This window comes from Somniosus microcephalus, chromosome 4, assembly GCF_052327205.1.
Source record: "Somniosus microcephalus isolate GS21.2 chromosome 4, FLI_Smic_1.0, whole genome shotgun sequence".
Lineage (NCBI taxonomy): Eukaryota > Metazoa > Chordata > Chondrichthyes > Squaliformes > Somniosidae > Somniosus > Somniosus microcephalus.
In genome coordinates this window covers 306,132,382-306,152,655 of record NC_140990.1, presented here as the reverse complement: position 1 = coordinate 306,152,655, position 20,274 = coordinate 306,132,382, and the positions used below count along the sequence as shown (strand labels likewise).

The 20,274-nt window shown below is 40.9% G+C and overlaps 2 protein-coding genes across 10 annotated transcripts in view; one reads left to right on the top strand and one right to left on the bottom strand.

Moving 5' to 3' along the window:
• mbd5 (methyl-CpG binding domain protein 5) overlaps positions 1 to 6,555 on the bottom strand; it is a 236,049-nt gene extending 229,494 nt beyond the window's left edge. For all 5 annotated transcript variants that reach the window (XM_085986680.1, XM_085986681.1, XM_085986684.1 and 2 more), the window contains exon 1: positions 6,223 to 6,555. The gene's annotated coding sequence lies outside the window, so the exon portion shown is untranslated. The remainder of the gene's footprint in view (positions 1 to 6,222) is intronic.
• Positions 6,556 to 6,640: 85 nt separating this feature from the next.
• Positions 6,641 to 20,274, top strand: part of orc4 (origin recognition complex, subunit 4) — a 127,344-nt gene continuing 113,710 nt past the window's right edge. For 3 of the 5 annotated variants that reach the window (XM_085986676.1, XM_085986675.1, XM_085986673.1), the window contains exons 1-3: positions 6,716 to 6,745; positions 10,217 to 10,289; positions 15,673 to 15,709. Coding sequence is in view for 2 of the 5 variants with exons in the window: in XM_085986678.1 (XP_085842804.1) it covers positions 10,236 to 10,289 (54 nt within the window). In the remaining 3 variants the exon portion in view is untranslated. Of the gene's footprint in view, positions 6,746 to 10,216; positions 10,290 to 15,672; positions 15,710 to 20,274 lie in introns of all 5 variants that reach the window. The other 2 variants (XM_085986678.1, XM_085986672.1) reach the window with 1 other exon arrangement.

The following is a 20,274-nucleotide window of genomic DNA, read 5'->3' as shown; positions in this document are numbered from 1 at the left end:
TGTCCAAATTTGCAGAAAATATTACAGTATGAGCCATAGTAAATAATTCTGATGACCAAAGTAAGCTGCAAGAGAATACTGATAAGATGGTGGAATGAGCAAAAAATGGCAGATAGAATTCAATGTCATTAAGTGTGAGTTGGTATATTTTGGTTAAAAAAAGCAATTATCTTTGAATGGGAGAAAATTGGATGATATGGAAGAGGAGGGATTTGGGGGTCCAGGTTCACAAGACATTAAAAGCAGCAACTCAAGTGGTGAGACCATATAAAAGTTAGTAGAATACTAGTCTTATGAGAATAGGCATATAATATACAAGTCAAGAGATAATGCTGCATCGATACTAAGACCACAGTTGGAGCGGTGTGTGAAGTTTTGGGCTCCATACTATCGAAAGGATGTTGAAGCAATAGAGAAGGTACAGCCCAGACTCACTAGGAGGCTGCCTGGTATAAGAAAAGACAAATACAAAGAAAGACTTGAAAAATTGGGGCTACTTTTGTTGGAACAGATGATGAGGTAATTTGATAGAGGTGTTTAAAACTATGAAGGGATGGGACAGAGCAGATAGTAGTTTCGGAGTCTAGAATGAGGGACATAGATATAAATTAAATTTATGAGATGCAGGACAGAGAGCAGGATAAAGGGATATGGGAACACGGTGGACATACAAGACTAGGACGACTGCTCATGTGGAGGATAAACAACAATACTGGCTGGTTGGGCTAAAGGGCCTGTGTCCATGTTGCAATTTCTATGTGATTCTACGTAAAAACGATTGTGTAGAAGTTAGAGCTTTGTCCAGACAAGTACATTTTCCAAATTTCTTGCACAAAATAGAACTAGTCAATTCTCTCTTTGGCAGTCCCTCGGAACCGAGGATGACTTGCTTCCACATTAAAAATGAGTTCACAGGTGACTGATGAGTCCAATGCGGGACCTACAGTCTCTGTCAGGGGTGGGGCAGATGGTGGTTGAAGGGGCGGGTGGGTGGGGTGCTTGGGTTGACATGCGCTCCTTGCGCTTGGCTTCCGCTTGCTCCCGGCGAAGAGACTCGAGGTGTTCGGCGCCTTCCCGGATGCTTCTCCTCCACATTGTGTGGTCTTGGGCCAGGGATTCCCAGGTGTCGGTGGGGATGTTACACTTTTCCAAGGAGGCTTTGAGGGTGTCCTTGAAGCGTTTCCTCTGCCCACCTGGGGCTCTCTTGCCGTGCCGGAGCTCCGAGCAGAGCGCTTGTTTTGGGACTAGTCAATTACACTAATACTAACTGCAAATTCTGATCCAAGTTCAGAATCATCCAAAGCAATAAAGCTTGCAGGTTGGTTTTGAATTTATGGGGATTAGGTGCTCCTAGGGCAGTGTTGTCCAATACATTAGCCATGTGGCTAATTGTGAATCCAGATGTTACCAACTGCATTTCTGATTAGTAAATTGAAAAATTAGTAATAGACACCGTCGTTGGGAGTGTGAACTCAATACTCAATCGCACGGCGCATGCATGTGTACATTAACCTTTTTGTGCGTTTGTTGGTAAAACAGTAAGACAAAAAATTAGAGTCTGAGAGTGTTTTTTGATCATTGTGAGTGCTTTACCTTCTTGTTTGCTGAATAGTGATAGGTAAATATAAATATTTGAAGTACATTTACCTATACTGTGCGAGTGCATGCAAGGTGTTTTCTGCTAAAATTAGTGCACGTGGCTAAAACAGTGTCACCATAGCCACACCTGTCATTACATCAGCAGTTTCTACTGGACAACATTATCCTGGGATGCCAAGTTTGTTTGTACAATAGGAAGTGCAGCAATAACAAAACTACAACGAGAAAAATATTCAACATTCGATATTTGGATTTGATTTTGGCATCTGGAGACACTAAAGTACAGAATTCCTCCATACTAGTTGTCAAAAAGGTATCCAAACCAGAATTTAAACTAGCAGGCCACTTCAGGTCTTTCTTGCCATGTCATTTTTATTACAGTAAAGACCAATCTCAAAAATGGCAGCCAGAACTCTCAGTAGGAGAAGAGTCCGAAGTTAACTTCTGTATTCACGAAGGAACAAAATTCTCATTACTCTTTCAAATGTGTATGCACACACACACTTTTTGATCTAGTACCACAGGTTTAGGCTGTCTGTATCACTCCATGACTAAACAAAAATAAATTTGGAATTACAGCCCTCTTTATATAAATAAAGTAGCAATAATATTGTAACAACACATTGAATATTATCCCCAGGTTAATAGCACATTTGGGGGGCTGTAGTATTCTACCTCGTATAGCATAGGAGCCAGTTTAAACTGTACCTCTGGATCAGTAAGCCCAAAAAAAACATAATTTCTTTCACTCATCGTGCGTGTCTAAAAAATACTAGGTCAGTTCTGTGCTGTCACTTTTTGGATGAAAAGATTCGCATTTCCTATACCAAGCCTCTATTTTTAAAAACTGAACAGGTTTTTTTCTTTCAGAAGAACTATAAAGCATGTTGCACTGAAACTGGTAAGCTTCGTGTTTGCCACAGGAGCAGGCAATTTAAGGGGCCTTGTCCACAAGTTAAATGCACCGGTTTTAGTACGTTTCAGTTTAACAGTTCCCTCCACGTGGAAGATAACCAACATTCCCTGCTCCCACAGGTGACATGAACCCCGATTTACAATCCTATTCATTTCCAGTTGCTTCAGTGGCCTCACCAAAGCACTGAGTATGGGTGATATTTTCTGCATAACTGAAACACAATTGTTTTCACAGATACAAAAATGTCAATACTGTATATAGACTGATTCCTACAAAAGGCAGGAATGTTTGGGAGGCCATCCAGATGCTTTGCACCATAAAATTCTTTGCTCCAATAGTCACGTTAAGCACAAGTAATACAAAATGTGTTAGCAATTGAGGCAATGTCTATCGCTGAAGAATCTAATTACAGCATTATTTTTTTTTAAATCACTGACCAACAAATTGTAACAAGCTATTAAACACAATTAATTTGTCAATACTACCAAGATATTCACCAACATTTTTGAAACATTAGCTGCAAAATAATTCTCAGTGATTTCACACATTCTTACTGAATTTGGTAAAGTTTTTGGTTAGCGCTTACGCCAGTACTATTACAAAAGGTTCAATGAGCCTTTAGCAAGTGGTTCTTGTTTCTCTCAATTTTGTTTGTGGAAAACCTCTCAAGTAGAGTTGGTTATTTCACAGAACATGTACATTTGTAAACCACAAACAGACCTCTGGCCTCTTATAGAACATATGGTGAAACACATTACATGATGCATTGTTGGACAGAATGTATTGTGTTGCTGCAGAATTGCTTTCTGAAGTTATCTGTTTTACCAAAATGCAATGCAAGCATATTAAAAAATAAATATAGGTACCCAGCTTTTTTTTGACAGAAAAGTATTGCTGACCACATAAAATCATAACTTTGTTTTCAAGTAAACGACTTCATACAAAATTTTACAGTGTACCTCCATACTCAATTAAAGCAATAATAAACTACACAGTATCATTGCTGCACAACTGCGTCAAACTCACTTTTTTTTTTACAGGAACGTTTCTTGGGGTTGCTGAAATTCTTTATATGCAATATAACTATAGCAACTAATTACAACATAGCCAAATGTTGGAATGGACACTGTTTTATTCAAGTCAGCTAAAGTTATACTAGTAAACATTACAAGTGACTACACTCCAAAAAAGTACTTCATTGGCTGTAAAGTGCTGAGACGTCCAGTGGTCGTGAAAGGCACTATATAAATGTAAGTCTTTCTATTTAAATATACAGCATCATCTAAGTTAGGCAGATATACAAGATCATAGTAGCTGTTATCGAGTGTAGTTAACAATGAATATAAATTTACAGCAACTTCATGCCATTTTGACAGAAGACAGCATATATCAAACATAATGCATACAGGACAATGGTCGTAAAAAAAAATCAGGGCATTCAAAAAGAAGAAAACAGTAATAACACATTTTTTGAACAGCATATCTGTAGGTAGCAATACTCTGTTAAAAGAGGTTACAACAGCAGCACTTTTTCAATACCTTTCCCAAGGCACACTTTGTGTTTTGAAAACAAAAAGTTTTAAAAACTGCACAAATTTCCAATTTTCCACAAAGTTTTATAATTCTGAAAATGAAAATACAGTATGCTGAAAATACTTGCTGCAAAAATGCAAAGCACTTTTGTAACAGTATGTATTGAGACTTCGAGCATACTGTATGACTTGATTACCATGACCAGCTTACATAAAATATTATTTATTCATTTGAAAAAGGTTTTCTAAGCAGGCATAAAATTTGATAAAACACATAGCAGCAATGTAAAAATAAGTCTTCTTGGAATACTATATATGACAGTATATTGTTACATCAAGAATGTTAACTGCTCATTTGAATAAAAAAATCAAAAACAAAGCAAGTATACAAATCATAACATTTTGGGGTACAATCAGCTCAAACCAGAGTATACATTTACCAGCAGTGTACAGTTGACAATTTTAAAGAGAAAAATAAAATCAGTATTTTTTTTAAGTCAGCAAAGTCTCCCATCACACTCAAAAAAATCATGTTGAAGAGTCTCCAAATCAAGCTATTGAGAAATCTAAACCAATCTGTAGGGCTTCTGTGTGGCTAATATGCTTACCTCAGATACACATCCCATTTACCCAACTCCACTGAATTTTGACAGAGTTAAGGTTTAGGGGCCCCAAGTGCATACAGGGGTACGAGTTTAACCAGCTAAAAAGTTGCAGCTTACCAGAGGCGGTCATCTAGCTGGGACCACCCTACCCATTGGGATATTGCACACTGGGTTATTTGGAGCCAAGTGGGAAGCATCCCAGGTCCCAATGGCAGGTCTAATCCTTTGGGAGCCATTAATAAGCCAGGCTGGTTAGTCAACCATTAACAATATCCTGGGGTATTGCAGATCTGCTTGGTTCAAGTATCAGATTGGAAGCCATCTCAACCCCAAAAAGACCCTACCTCCCCTACACCACCATTCTCCCCACCCAACAAGAGTATGTCAGTCTATTGGGGATCATGTAATACGAAAACATGGAGAATAAGATATGCAAAATAAAATAAATGTAGAAAAGTTTAATACTATATAGCTTAACATAGGCCTACAAAAGGCTCAGAGAAAGGGATCCTACTACTTTGGATAACAGTACTGTACACTGTAAAAATAGCTAATATTTTCAGCAACTTCTGTCTTGAAATTTTTATGATTACAAAACAAAATGGAAGCATAAAATGTTAAATTGAAACTGCAAACTGAATATTAAATCACTTGCAGCTATATGCTTAACATATAAACTCAATGTACATCTCTGCTCACACCTGTTTGAAAATGTTATAAAAGTTTTTGGGAAAAAAATCTATAGTATCATAATCTTTCCATATTAAAAGGAAAAACATCTCCACATTAAAGTATATAAACAATTATACAATGGAAAATAACAATTTACATCCACAAAGTCTCTATGCACATCAGCTCTAGCAATCTGTGCATTTAGTTTTTAAAAAAATAAATCCCATTGAGTTTTATAATAAAAAGGTAATACTGGAGTGAGAGATGACAAAACTGCTCAATGCTCAAGTCCTTCAACTCCATATGTTTCTTTTGCCACATTAGCGGGCTAAAATTCTATGCAGTGTAATCCACATCCTACTGGGCCTATAAATATGCAAAATATGAAAGATCACAAACATGACTATCTTAACTATCAGGCGATTCGCATTTTAAATATACTGAGAAAAAAAAAGCTGTATACCATATTCAGATTCTACTGTAAGCCCTCTCCAGACATTGCAAATGCGAACACATTTTTTGATCAAGATGGAACAAACGTTCTTAGTACTGCGGGGCTGATACCTACAAGCTCTGAAGTTGGACTGTTGTAAACAGCAGTCACGCATGGCCGTGGCCTGCAACGTAGCATCATCATCATCAGCAGCAGCAGCAAAGAGGGGGCGGATAAATAGAAGCCTTTAAACCAGATTAAACCCCATTTTCAAGAGCCAGCAACGTTCCTCTTCTCCAAAATATATATATTTTTAAATTACAACCCCAAACTCCCAACTCCAACAAGGCTGCATTATTAACACAGAGAAATATTTATAAATTACAGTGTAAAATTTACACTTCATTTAAAAATAAGATTTTTTTAATAAAAAAAGGAGGTTGGAATTGCTTTGCAACCACTTACCTTCAACTCTGCCTTCTCCAAAGCTTGCTTTTTTTAAATAAAAAGAGTCAAAAACAAAGGGTAATAAAGGGCTGAAATGGCACTTAAAAGGCTGCTGGCCAGGCCCGGGAGGTCGGCTGGTTGTTAAGGGAGGTATCCAGGAAGTTTTTCAGACGCTCAGGATGTATCCGGTCGGGAATGCGGGATGGTGAGAAGAAAAAAGGGAGACGGCCGCTTTATTTCTGGAGACTTTTGTGGAAGCTTTGCACAGAGACACAGAAAGAGAGAGAGAGAGGGGCAAAAGAGAGAGAGAAAAAAACCTGCAGCTGAAAATACCCAGTGCACTGCGCATGTCCCAAGACAGAGATTACCCAAAATGCTCCGGGGGAGGGGGGGAGGAGGTTGCTCACCGAGTGACGTACGAGGTGGGGAGGTCACGCGCGGGGTCAGAGGGGAAAGGGCGGTGGGCGGAGTTACACAAAGGCGCCTTTGGGTTACCTGAGCGCCTGTCGAAGCGTACGAGTGAGCGGCGGGCCTGGTTCAGGTAGGCTGCAGCCTCGGCTCTGGGTTTTAATCTGTGTCTACATTCCCATTACTGTCTGGGCTTTAATTTGTGTCTGCATTCCCATTACTGTCTGGGCTTTAAACTGTGTCTGCATTCCCATTACTGTCTGGGTTTTAAACTGTGTCTGCATTCCCATTATTGTCTGGGGCTTAAGCTGTGTTTGCATTCCCATTATTGTCTGGGTTTTGAACTGTTTGCATTTCTATTACTGCCTGGGCTTTAAACTGTCTACATTCCCATTACTGTATGGGGTTTAAACTGTGTCTACATTCCCATTACTGTATGGGGTTTAATCTGTGTCTACATTCCCATTATTGTCTGGGCTTTAAACTGTCTGCATCCCCATTACTGTCTGGGTTTTAATCTGTGTCTGCATTCCCATTACTGTCTGGGTTTTAATCTGTGTCTGCATTCCCATTACTGTCTGGGTTTTAATCTCTGTCTACATTCCCATTACTGTCTGGGTTTTAATCTGTGTCTGCATTCCCATTACTGTCTGGGTTTTAATCTGTGTCTGCATTCCCATTACTGTCTGGGTTTTAATCTCTGTCTACATTCCCATTACTGTCTGGGTTTTAATCTGTGTCTACATTCCCATTACTGTCTGGGTTTTAATCTCTGTCTACATTCCCATTACTGTCTGGGTTTTAATCTGTGTCTGCATTCCCATTACTGTCTGGGTTTTAATCTGTGTCTGCATTCCCATTACTGTCTGGGTTTTAATCTGTGTCTGCATTCCCATTACTGTCTGGGTTTTAATCTCTGTCTACATTCCCATTACTGTCTGGGTTTTAATCTGTGTCTACATTCCCATTACTGTCTGGGTTTTAATCTCTGTCTACATTCCCATTACTGTCTGGGTTTTAATCTCTGTCTACATTCCCATTACTGTCTGGGTTTTAATCTCTGTCTACATTCCCATTACTGTCTGGGTTTTAATCTCTGTCTACATTCCCATTACTGTCTGGGTTTTGATCTCTGTCTACATTCCCATTACTGTCTGGGTTTTGATCTCTGTCTACATTCCCATTACTGTCTGGGGTTTAATCTATGTCTGCATTCCCATTACTGTCTGGGTTTTAATCTCTGTCTACATTCCCATTACTGTCTGGGTTTTAATCTCTGTCTACATTCCCATTACTGTCTGGGTTTTAATCTCTGTCTACATTCCCATTACTGTCTGGGTTTTGATCTCTGTCTACATTCCCATTACTGTCTGGGTTTTAATCTGTGTCTACATTCCCATTACTGTCTGGGTTTTGATCTCTGTCTACATTCCCATTACTGTCTGGGTTTTAATCTCTGTCTACATTCCCATTACTGTCTGGGTTTTAATCTGTGTCTGCATTCCCATTACTGTCTGGGTTTTAATCTGTGTCTACATTCCCATTACTGTCTGGGTTTTGATCTCTGTCTGCATTCCCATTACTGTCTGGGTTTTAATCTGTGTCTACATTCCCATTACTGTCTGGGTTTTGATCTCTGTCTGTATTCCCCATTACTGTCTGGGTTTTAATCTGTGTCTGTCTACATTCCCATTACTGTCTGGGTTTTGATCTCTGTCTGTATTCCCCATTACTGTCTGGGTTTTGATCTCTGTCTGCATTCCCATTACTGTCTGGGTTTTAATCTGTGTCTGCATTCCCATTACTGTCTGGGTTTTAATCTGTGTCTGCATTCATATGTATATTGAGGACACATCCTGAGGCTTAAGTCCTCCCCTTCTTCAGACACCTGTTGTGAATTCTCAGCATTTTATGTCTGATTTATTTTTTTAAATGTCCCTGTTTCTGCTCAGAGACGGTGTTTAAACAAGCAGCCTTTTAAATGAAATTTCAGCCCTTTATAATCCCTTGCTTTTGACTTTATTTTTTTGAAAAATTTGGAGTGGGGAGAGTTGAAGGCCATTGGTTGCAAAGCTATTCCAACCTCCCCTTTTATTAAACAAAAAAATCTTTATTTTTTAATGAAGTGTAAATTTTAAACTAATATATAAATTATTTCTCGGTCTTAATGCAATCTTGTTGGGTGTTTGGGGTGATTTAAAAAAATTTTTTTGAAGAGGAATGTTGCTGGCTCTTGAAAATTGGATGTAATCTGGTTTAACGGCTTCTAGCTGGTGGTTTGTTTCATCACAAAGATTTTCCTGAGGATTTTTCTTCAATTTGTCCCCCTTTCCAATGAGTGCAGAAAAATACAAGCTCCAGCTTTCTGTAAACTGCCGGTGTGGTTTTTTTTTTGTGGGAGTGGGAGGATCTGATGAAGGGGACGTGCCTGAAACGTCAACATTTTCCATTGCTTTACGGATGCTGCCTGACTTGCTGAGTGTTTCCAGCATTTCCTGGGGATTTTTTTTGTCTCGATAAACACCAGGTTTGTCCACGAGGCAGTGATCGGGTTAGCGCAGAGTATTTGTGGGTGAGGGCTTGTTTTTTTTTTCTTGTTGCAGAGACTGATTCGTGCGAGTGGATCAAAAGCCACTTTTGATGCTGCAGGTTCAGAGGATTCTGCTCCTGCGGCTTCTTTTTTTTTTTAAATGGGCATTTCTCATCACTCGGGGAACCACGCTCGACTCTTTCCCCATCAGCTTGTGCTGCATTATGAAGACCGCTTACCGCGGGTAGGCAGTGGCTGGGATGTTTGTACTTTTTTGTATTATACAAGCGACAGTCTGATGGTGCAATTAAAGGCTGATCACTGTGCAACAGCGGAGCTCTCTGAAATTTGCCTGTCGAACCTTTGCTCTGTATCATCAATAATGTCTCACCTATTGGAGCTAAATTTACGCACCGTTTACAAGTGTGGAAGGAAAGAAGGAGTTACCTTATCACAGCTCAGGACGTCCCAAAGCGCTTCACATGCAGTTTTAGTTTGGACTGTGGTCGCTTTTATTGTAATATGTTTTTAAAATGAACTTAAAAGTAAAATTTGTCTGCAGTTACATCACCACTTATGACGCTCTTTTGGTGTGCATTGACATGAAAGTGTCACTCTAGCTCAGTAGTCAAGGAGGCTATCTTACACCTCTTTCTTTGACTGGAGCATAACTCCAGTGGGCCGTGTGAAGTCAGATGAGCATTGGATCTCATGGCACTCTAAGGTAATATTGAGTCTTAATGTCGTGATGATGTGGATGCTGTTGTTCACTGTCTCGCAATATTAAAAATTGCTATGGGGAGCAGAGCTTTCTTGACAAAACAAGTCAAAGTACAGCAGAGTATAACTTGTGTCCTGCTGGCTGTACGTCACACTGTCGAGGCCTCAAACCTGTAGTTTGTTATAATTTTAATTTTCAAAAGCAAAAGTTTCTTTGTGTTATAACCCAAATTGTCACAAAGTAAATTAATTGTGATTTGTTAATAATTATAATCCTAATAGAAGTATTCGCCACTCTATTGTGAAACATTTGAAATGAGTAGATCCTGTTTATCTTTAACTTTTTTTTTACAGTTTATGAATATTCTTCATCATGAGCAAAAGAAAATCTAAGGACAACAGCTCTTTGGGAGAATGTATTGCTAAGGTTTGTGTTTACAGTTAAATTAAGTGATCATTAATTTGATACAGAAAGCTGTCACCACATTTCTAGTGGCTTTGTGGTGTTTTATTTCAATAAGGGTATACTCTCCTCCTAAAAAGTGGTGGTTAAAAATTAATTGATTGAAAATAAGCACAATCAATTTCCCCCCCCCCTGCCCCGCACCAAGTAATCCAGTGGGAATCTATAAACTGATACTCGGAACAATAGAATTGTACTGCAGGTGCATGCTAAAAGAAAGAACTTGCGTTCATCTAGCACCTTTCATGCCCTGTGTAGTTGCTATTATGTAGGCAAATGTGGTAGCCAACTTGCACAGAGCAAATTCCCCCCCCTGAAAAATGCGATGAACAATTAGTCTCTGTGGTGGTATTGGTTGAGGGGCAAATGTTGGCCAGAACACTGGGAGAACTTGCCTACTCTTCGAATCGTGCCATGGGGTCTTTTACGTTTACCTGAGACACCAGATAGGGGCTTTGGTTTAACATCTCAGCTGCAAGATGGCACTTCAACAAAGCAACACTTTCAAAATTTCAACCTAGATTGTCAAATCTTGGAATGGGTCTTGAAACATAAACATATAGAAACATAGAAGATAGGAGCAGGAGTAGGCCATTCGGCCCCTCGAGCCTGCTCCGCCATTCAATGCGATCATGGCTGATCATCCAATTTCAGTACCCTGTCCCTGCTTTCTCCCCATACCCCTGGATCTCTTTAGCCTTAAGAAATATATCCAACTCCTTCTTGAATATATTTAATGAATTGGCTTCTACTGCCTTCTGTGGTAGAGAATTCCACAGATTCACCACTCTCTGGGTGAAGAAATTCCTCCTCATTTCTGTCCTGAATGGTGTGGGAGAAATGGGTTTTGCTTCCTGGGACACTGGCACCAGTACTGGGGCAGGAGGGAGCTGTTCTGTTGGGACAGGCTTCACTTGGCATATGCCTTAACTTTACATGCCATAACTAGGGCTGTAGAGAGGGCTTTAAACTAACTAGTGGGGGGGAGGTTCCTAGAGAGCAAATAATAAAAATGACAACAGAGAAGGTCATAGACTTAGGTAGCAGTGGGGAAATTAAAAACCAGAGCGTGTCAGGAAGGGGCAGAAGGTATGGAGTAAAAGGTAAAGTAATAAAAAGGGCAAAAGCAGGAACTAAGTGTCACAAAACATATTTGAAAGTTCTCTATCTGAATGCACGTAGCATTTGTAACAAAATAGACGAGTTAGTGGCACAAATAACTACATATGGGTATGATCTTGTGGCCATTACAGAAACATGGCTGCACGGTGACTGCCTGGGAATTAAACATACCAGGTTATTTAACAATCAGGAAGGACAGGCAGGAAGGAAGGGGAGGTTGGGTGGCTATGTTAATAAAGGAAGGAATCACTGTAATACAGAGAAATGATATTGGGTCAAAAGATCAGGATAATGAAACAGTTTGGGTGGAGGTAAGGAATAATAAGGGGAAAAAAACACTAGTAGGCGTAGTCTATAGGCCTCCGAACAGTTGCAACTCTGTTGGACGGAGTATCAATCAGGAAATAGTTGAGGCTTGTAATAAGGGAACATCTATAATTATGGGGGATTTTAATTACCATATTAATTGGACAAATCAAATTGGGCAGGGCTACCTTGAGGATGAGTTCATTGAGTGTATTAGGGATGGGTTTCTTGAGCAGTATGTAACTGAACCGACCAGGGGGCAAGCAACCTTAGATCTGGTCCTGTGTAACGAGACAGGATTAATTAAAAATGTCCTAGTAAAGGATCCCCTTGGAATGAGTGACCATAACATGGTTGAATTCCATATTCAATTAGAGGGTGAGAAGGTTGGATCTCAAACAAGCGTGCTAAGCTTGAATAAAGGAGACTATGAAGGTATGAGAGCGGAATTGAGTAGAGTGGATTGGGAAAATGGATTAAAGGGTAAGACGATACATGATCAGTGGTGTACATTTAAGGAGTTATTTTACAACTTCCAAAAAATATATATTCCACTGAGAAGAAAAGGGTGTAAAAGAAAAGAGAGCCATCCGTGGCTAAGTAAAGAAATTAAGGATAGTATTCGACTAAAAACAAGGGCATATAAGGTAGCCAAATCTAGTGGGAGGATAGAGGATTGGGAAAACTTGAAAAGAAAGCAAAAAATAACAAAAAGATTGATTAAGAAAGGGAAGATAGATTATGAAAGTAAATTAGCAAAAAATATAAAAACAGATAGTAAGAGTTTTTATAGTTATATAAAAAGAAAAAGGGTGGCTAAAGTAAATGTTGGTCCCTTGGAGGATGAGACCGGGAAATTAATGGTGGGAAATATGGAGATGGCAAAAACACTGAATGAATATTTTGTATCAGTCTTTACAATAGAGGACACTAAGAATATCCCAACACTGGACAAACAGGGGGCTATAGGGGGGGAGGAGCTAAACACGATCAAAATCACTAAGGAAGTGGTACTCGGTAAAATAATGGGACTCAAGGCGAATAAATCACCTGGACCTGATGGCTTACATCCTAGGGTCTTGAGGGAAGTGGCGGTAGGGATTGTGGATGCATTAGTAATAATTTTCCAAAACTCCCTGGACTCAGCAAAGGTCCCGGCTGACTGGAAAACTGCTAATGTAACACCCTTATTTAAAAAGGGCAGTAGACAGAAGGCTGGAAACTATAGACCGGTTAGCCTAACATCTGTGGTAGGTAAAATTTTGGAGTCCATTATTAAGGAGACAGTAACAGGACATTTGGATAATCATAATTTAATAGGACAAAGTCAGCATGGTTTTATGAAGGGGAAGTCATGTTTGACAAATTTGCTGGAGTTCTTTGAGGAAGTAACATATAGGGTGGATAAAGGGGAACCAGTGGATGTAGTGTATTTAGACTTCCAAAAGGCATTTGACAAGGTGCCACACAAAAGATTATTGCTTAAGACAAAAAATCACGGGATTGGGGGTAATATTCTGGCATGGATAGAGGATTGGCTATCTAACAGAAGGCAGAGAGTTGGGATAAATGGTTCATTCTCAGACTGGCAATCAGTAACTAGTGGTGTTCCGCAGGGGTCAGTGCTGGGTCCCCAACTCTTTACAATCTATATTAACGATTTGGAGGAGGGGACCGAGTGTAACATATCAAAGTTTGCAGATGACACTAAGATGGGAGGGAAAGTAGTGAGTGAGGAGGACATAAAAAACCTGCAAGGGGACATAGACAGGCTAAGTAAGTGGGCAGAGATTTGGCAGATGGAATACAATACTGGAAAGTGTGAGGTTATGCACTTTGGCAGGAAAAATCGTAGAGCAAGTTTTTATCTTAATGGCAAGAAACTGGAAAGTACTGAAGTACAAAGGGATCTGGGGGTCCTGGTGCACGAAACTCAAAAGGTTAGTATGCAGGTGCATCAAGTGCTTAAGAAGGCCAATGGAATGTTGGCTTTCATTGCTAGGGGGATAGAATATAAAAATAGGGAGGTATTGCTTCAGTTGTACAAGGTATTGTTGAGACCGCACCTGGAATACTGCATACAGTTTTGGTGTCCATACTTAAGAAAGGACATACTTGCTCTCGAGTCAGTACAAAGAAGGTTCACTTGGTTAATCCCGGGGATGAGGGGATGGAAATATGAGGAGAGGTTGAGTAGATTGGGACTCCACTCATTGGAGCTCAGAAGAATGAGAGGCGATCTTATTGAAACATATAAGATTGTGAAGGGGTGGGATCGGGTGGATGCGGGGAGGATGTTCCCGATGATGGGTGAAACTAGAACTAGGGGGCATAGTCTTAGAATAAGGGGCTGCTCTTTCAAAACTGAGATGAGGAGGAACTACTTCACTCAGGGTGGTAGGTCCATGGAATATGCTGCCCCAAAAAGCTGTGGAAGCTACATCATTACATAAATTTAAAACAGAAATAGACAGTTTCCTAGAAGTAAAGGGAATTAAGGGTTACGGGGAGTGGGCAGGAATTTGGACATGAGTCTAGGTTCGGATCGGACATGGCCCTGTGGGTAGCGGAGCGGGCCCAGGGGCCGTGTAGCCTGATCCTGCTCCGATTTCGTGTGTCTAATTCTGTTAGATTCAGGAGATGGTTCTGTGATAGTAGATTGGCGGTTAGGATCAGATCAGCCATGATCTTATTGAATGGCGGAGCAGGCTCAAGGGGCCGATTGGCCTACTCCTGCTCCTATTTCTTATGTTCTTACCCCTTATCCTTAGACTGTGACCCCTGGTTCTGGACTCCCCGACCATCGGGAACATCCTTCCTGCATCTCGTCTGTCCAGTCCTGTCAGAATTTTTAAGTTTCAATGAGATCCCCTCTCATTCTTCTAAACTCCAGCGAGTACAAGCCCAATCATCCCAATCTCTCCTCATACGTCATTCCTGCCATCCCAGGTATCAGCCTGGTGAATCTTCGCTGAACTCATTCCATGGCAAGAACATCCTCCTTCCGATATGGCGACCAAAACTGCACACAATACTCAAGGTGTGGTCTCACCAAGGCCCTGTACAACTGCAGCAAGACATCCTTGTTTCTGTACTCAAACCCTCTTGCTACGAAGGCCAACATACCATTTGCCTTCTTAAGCACCTGCTGCACCTGCATGCTTACCTTCAGCGACTGGTGCACAAGGACACCCAGGTCTCGTTGCACTTCTCCTTCTCCCAACCTATTGCCATTCAGATAATAATCTGCCTTCCTGTTTTTGCCACCAAAGTGGATAACCTCACATTTATCCACGTTATATTGCATCTGCCATGCTTTTGCCCAATCGCCCAACCTGTCCAAATCATCCTGGAGTTTCTCGGCATCCTCCTCACAGCACACACTCCCACCCAGCTTTGTGTTGTCTGCAAATTTGGAGATATTACATCTAGTTCCCTTGTCTAGATCATTAATATATATTGTGAATAGCTGGGGTCCAAGGACCGATCCCTGCGGTACCCCACTAGTCACTGCCTGCCACTTGGAAAAAGACTCGTTTATTCCAACTCTTTGCTTTCTGTCTGCCAACCAGTTCTCTATCCAAGTCAATACCTTGCCGCCAATCCCATGTGCCTTAACTTTACATGCTAATCTCTTATGCGGGACCTTATTGAAAGCCTTTTGAAAGTCCAAATACACCACATCCACTGGTTCTCCCTTATCTATTCTACCAGTTACATCCTCAAAAAATTCCAGTAGATTAGTCAAGCACGATTTACCTTTTGTAAATCCATGTTGACTTTGTCCGATCCTGTCACTGTTTTCCAAGTGCTCTGCTATTACATCTTTTATAATGGACTCTAGCATTTTCCCCACTACTGATGTCAGGCTTACCAGTCTATAATTCCCTGTTTTCTCTCTACCACCTTTTTTGAATAGTGGGGTAACATTAGGACCTGTGATCTTCTGACTCAAGGTGAGTGTTGGGTGAGCCAAGCTTCTGCCTGATAGTTTGACTTGGAGAAAGCAACCAGTTTAGTTATAATAAAATAAAATGCTTAATCTCTACTGCATTGCTTGATCTTCATTGAAAGAAACTAATCCAAGTAACTACTGCATTTTCCATTTGTGTTGTGATTCTGTCCTGATAATGATACTCTGTCCCAACAGGTAAGGTAGAAATCCAAGGCTGGTAGTTTCTGAAGTGCAATAAACAGTGTATTAAGATGGGAAGTTTAGTCTTATGAGCTTAAGCAATGGATGATCAGCACTCAGATTTTTGCCAACAGGAGTAGCATTGTACAATCGATACTAAGCATTAAATGGCAAGACATGGTCACCAATGGAAAGGTCATGTTACATGTCACTATGATGCTGAGAGGTTGTTTCCCCTGGCTGGAGAGTCTAGATCTAGGGGCCATCGTCTCAGGATAAGGGGTCAGCCATTTAAGACTGAGATGAAGAGAAATTTCTTCACTCAGAGGGTTGTGAATCTTTGGAATTCTCTACCCCAAAGGGCTGTGTATGCTGAGTCATTGAGTATATTCAAGGCTGAACAACGAGATAGATTTTTGGACTCTAGGGGAATCGAGGGATATGGGGTTCTGGCGGGAAAGTGGAGTTGAGGTCGAAGATCAGCCATGATTTTATTGAATGGTGGCGCAGGCTCAAAGGGCTGTATGGTCCACTCCTGCTCCTAATTCTTATGTTCTTAAGTTCTTTGACGCCAGTCATACTAAACGTAAGTTAGTGACGCTGGAGCGTAAGGTTCTGAAGCAAGTCGTCTTCTGTGAGCTTGGAAAATGGTGAATTTTCCTGTGATGGTGGGGAAAGGGAAGTGGTATAAAGACACTACGAAAAATAACTTTAAGATGTATAATTTCCCCTCTGACAATAGGGAAAACATGGCACTGGATTGGCTGCAGTGGTACGTTCTCTTTAATAACAAACACCTGTGTGAGTTGAGCTGAAAACCAAAAATAATCGCCTGTTCAAAAAAGGGGAGAGTTAAACCTGTTAACTACAGGCCAATCAGTCTAACATCAGTGGTGGAAAAAATTACTAGAGACCCATTGCCAAGGACAAATATACTTCTCGCTTGGAGAAGCATGGGGTAATAAGAGACAGCCAGCGTGGATTCGTTAACGGCAAATCGTGTCTGACTAACCTGATTGACTTCTTTGATGGAGTAACAGAGAGGGTTGATGAAAGTAGTGCAGTGGGAAGGATGTTAAGGCCCTGGAGAGGGTACAGAGGAGGTTTACCAGGATGATACCATGGATGAGGGAGCTCTGTTATGTGGAGAGAAGCTGGGATTAAGAACGTAAAAATTAGGAGTAGGCCATATGCCCCCTCAAGCCTGCTCCGCCATTTAATAAGACCATGGCTGATCTTCGACCTCTACGCCACTTTTCTGCCATATTCCTTGATTCCCCTAGAGTCCAAAAATCTATCTATCTCAGCTTTGAATATACACAACGATTCAGCATCCACAGGCCTCTGGGATAGAGAGTTCCAAAGATTCACAACCCTTTGGGTGAAGAAATTTCTCCTCATCTCAGTCTTAAATGGCTGACCCCTTATCCCGAGACTATGGCTCCAAGATCTGGACTCTCCAGCCAGGGGAAAACAACCTCTCAGCATCTACCCTGTCAACCCCCCGTCAGAATCTTATATGTTTCAATGAGATCACACCTCATTCTTCTAAACTCCAGAGCGTATCGGCCCAATCTGCTCAATCTCTCCTCCTAAGACAACCCTCTCATCCCAGGAATCAATCTAGTGTATGTTCATTGCACCGCCTCTAAGGCAAGTATATCCTTCCTTAGATAAGGAGACCAAAGCCCTGTACAATTGTAGCAAGACTTCCTTACTCTTATACTCCAACCCCCTTGCAATAAAGACCAACATGCCATTTGCCATCCTAATTGATTGCTGTACCTGCATGCTAACTTTGTTTCCTGTACGAGGACACCTAAATCTCTCCGAAAGAAATTTCTCCTCATTTCCCCTCTAGTGCTTCTTTGGGCAGAGAATGTTAATCAAGGTATTCATAATCATGAGGGGTTTTAGTAGAACAAATAAGGAGAAACTAGGGAGTAGTGGTAATGTAGGGCACAGTATCAATCAAGAGGTTAGAAGTGCATGTAACCAGGGCAATATGGTAATCATGGGGGACTTTAATCTACATATTGACTGGGCAAATCAAATTGCCACTAATGGTGTGGAGGACGAATTCTTGGAATGCATGCGAGATGGTTTCCTGGATCAGTATGTGGAGGAACCAACCAGGGAACAGGCTATTCTGGATCTGGTACTGTGTAATGAGAAAGGGCTAATCAATAATCTTGTGGTAAAGGGGTCTTTAGTGACAAGTGACCATAATATGATTGAATTTTACATTAAGTTTGAGAGTGATGTAGTCCAATCTGAAACTAAGGTCTTCAATCTAAACAGAGGAAACTACAAGGGTATGAGTGACAAGTTGGCCATGGTAGATTGGGAGACTACACTAAAAGGTATGAAGGTGGACATACAATGGCTAACATTCAAGGAAATAATGCATAATTTGCAACAAACTGCTCTGGGGCATAAAAACCCAAAAGGAAAAGTGATCCAACCATGGCTAACGAAAGAAATTAAAGCTAGTATTAAGTCAAAAGAGGAAGCTTATAAAGTTGCCAGAAAAAGCAGTCAGCCTGAGGATTGGGATCTTTTTAGAAATCAGGAAAAGGGGACCAAGAACTTGATGAAGAAAGGGACAATAGAATATGAGCACAAACTAGCAAAATATAGAAACAGATTGTAAAAGCTTCTATATGTATGTGAAAAGGAAAAGACTGGCGAAGGTAAATGTAGGTCCTTTACAGTCAGAGACGGGAGAATTTATAATGGGGAATGAGGAAATGGCTGAGAAATTAAATAAATACTTTGTTTCTGTCTTCACGGAGGAAGACACAAAAAAACCTCACAGAAATACGAGAAAACCAAGGGTGTGGCGAGAATGAGGAACTTAAAGAAATTATTAGTAAAAAAAAATCAGCACTAGCAAAATGAATGGGACTAAAAGTCGATAAATCCCGAGGACCGGATGACCTACATCCTAGGGTTTTGAAAGAGGTGGCCATTGGGATAGTGGACGCATTGGTTGTCATCTTCCAAAATTCTATAGATTCTGGAATGGTTCCTGCAGATTGGAGGATAGCAAATGTAATCCCGCTATTTAAGGAAGGAGGGAGAGAGAAAACGGGGAACGACAGACCTGTTAGCCTCACATCAGTAGTTGGGGAAAATGCTGGAATCTATTATAAAGGATGCAATAACTGGGCACTTAGAAACTAATAGTAAGATTGGGCAGAGTCAGCATGGATTTATGAAAGGGAAATCCTGTTTAATGATCCTAGTGGAGTTCTTTGAGGATGTAACTAATGGAGTAGATAAAGGGGAACCAGTAGATGTGTATTTGGATTTTCAGAAGGCCTTCGATAAGGTCCCACACAAGGTTGGTGAACAAAATTAGGGCACATGAAATTGGGGGTAATATACTAGCATGGATTGAGAATTGGTTAACAGACAGAAAACAAAGAGTAGGGATAAACGGGTCTTTTTCAGGATGGCAGGCTGTGACTAGTGGGGTGCCGCAAGGATCGGTGCTTGGGCCCCAGCTATTCACAGTCCATATCAATGATTTGGATGAGGGGACTAAATGTAACATTTCCAAATTTGCTGCTGATACAAAGCTAGGTGGCAGTGTCTGTTGTGAAGAGGATGTGAAGAGGCTTCAAGGGGACCTCGACTGGCTCAGTGAGTGGGCGAGAACATGGCAGATGGAATATAATGTGGATAAATGTGAAGTTATCCACTTTGGTAGAAAAAACAGAAAGGCAGAGTATTTCCTAAATGGTGAAAGATTGGGGAATGCAGATGCTCAAAGGGACCTGGGTGTGCTTGTACATGAGTCACTGAAAGTGAATGTGCAGGTGCAGCAAGTCATTAGGAAGGCAAATGGTATGCTGGCTTTCATTACAAGAGGATTTGAGTACAGGAGTAAAGAAGTCTTACTCCAATTATATAGGGCCTTGGTGAGACCACACCTGGAGTACTGTGTACAATTTTGGTGTCCTTACCTAAGGAACGATATACTTGCCATAGAGGGAGTGCAACGAAGGTTGACGAGATTGATTCCTGGGATGACGGGACTGTCGCCTGAGAAGAGATTGAGTAAACTAGGCCTGTATTCTCTTGTATTCAGAAGAGTGAGGGGGAATCTCATTGAAGCATACAAAATTATTACAAGGCTTGATAGGGTGGATGCTGAGAGAATGTTTCCCTTGGCTGGGGAGTCTAGAACCAAGGGCCAGAGCCTCAGGATAAAGGGAATGCCATTCAGGACTGAGATGAGAAGAAATTTCTTCACACAGAGGGTGGTGAATCATTGGAATTTTTTACCCCAGAGGGCTGTGGAGGCTCAGTCATTGGGTATATTCAAAACAGAAGTCGATAGATTTCTGACTAGTAAGGGCATCAAGGGATATGGTGATA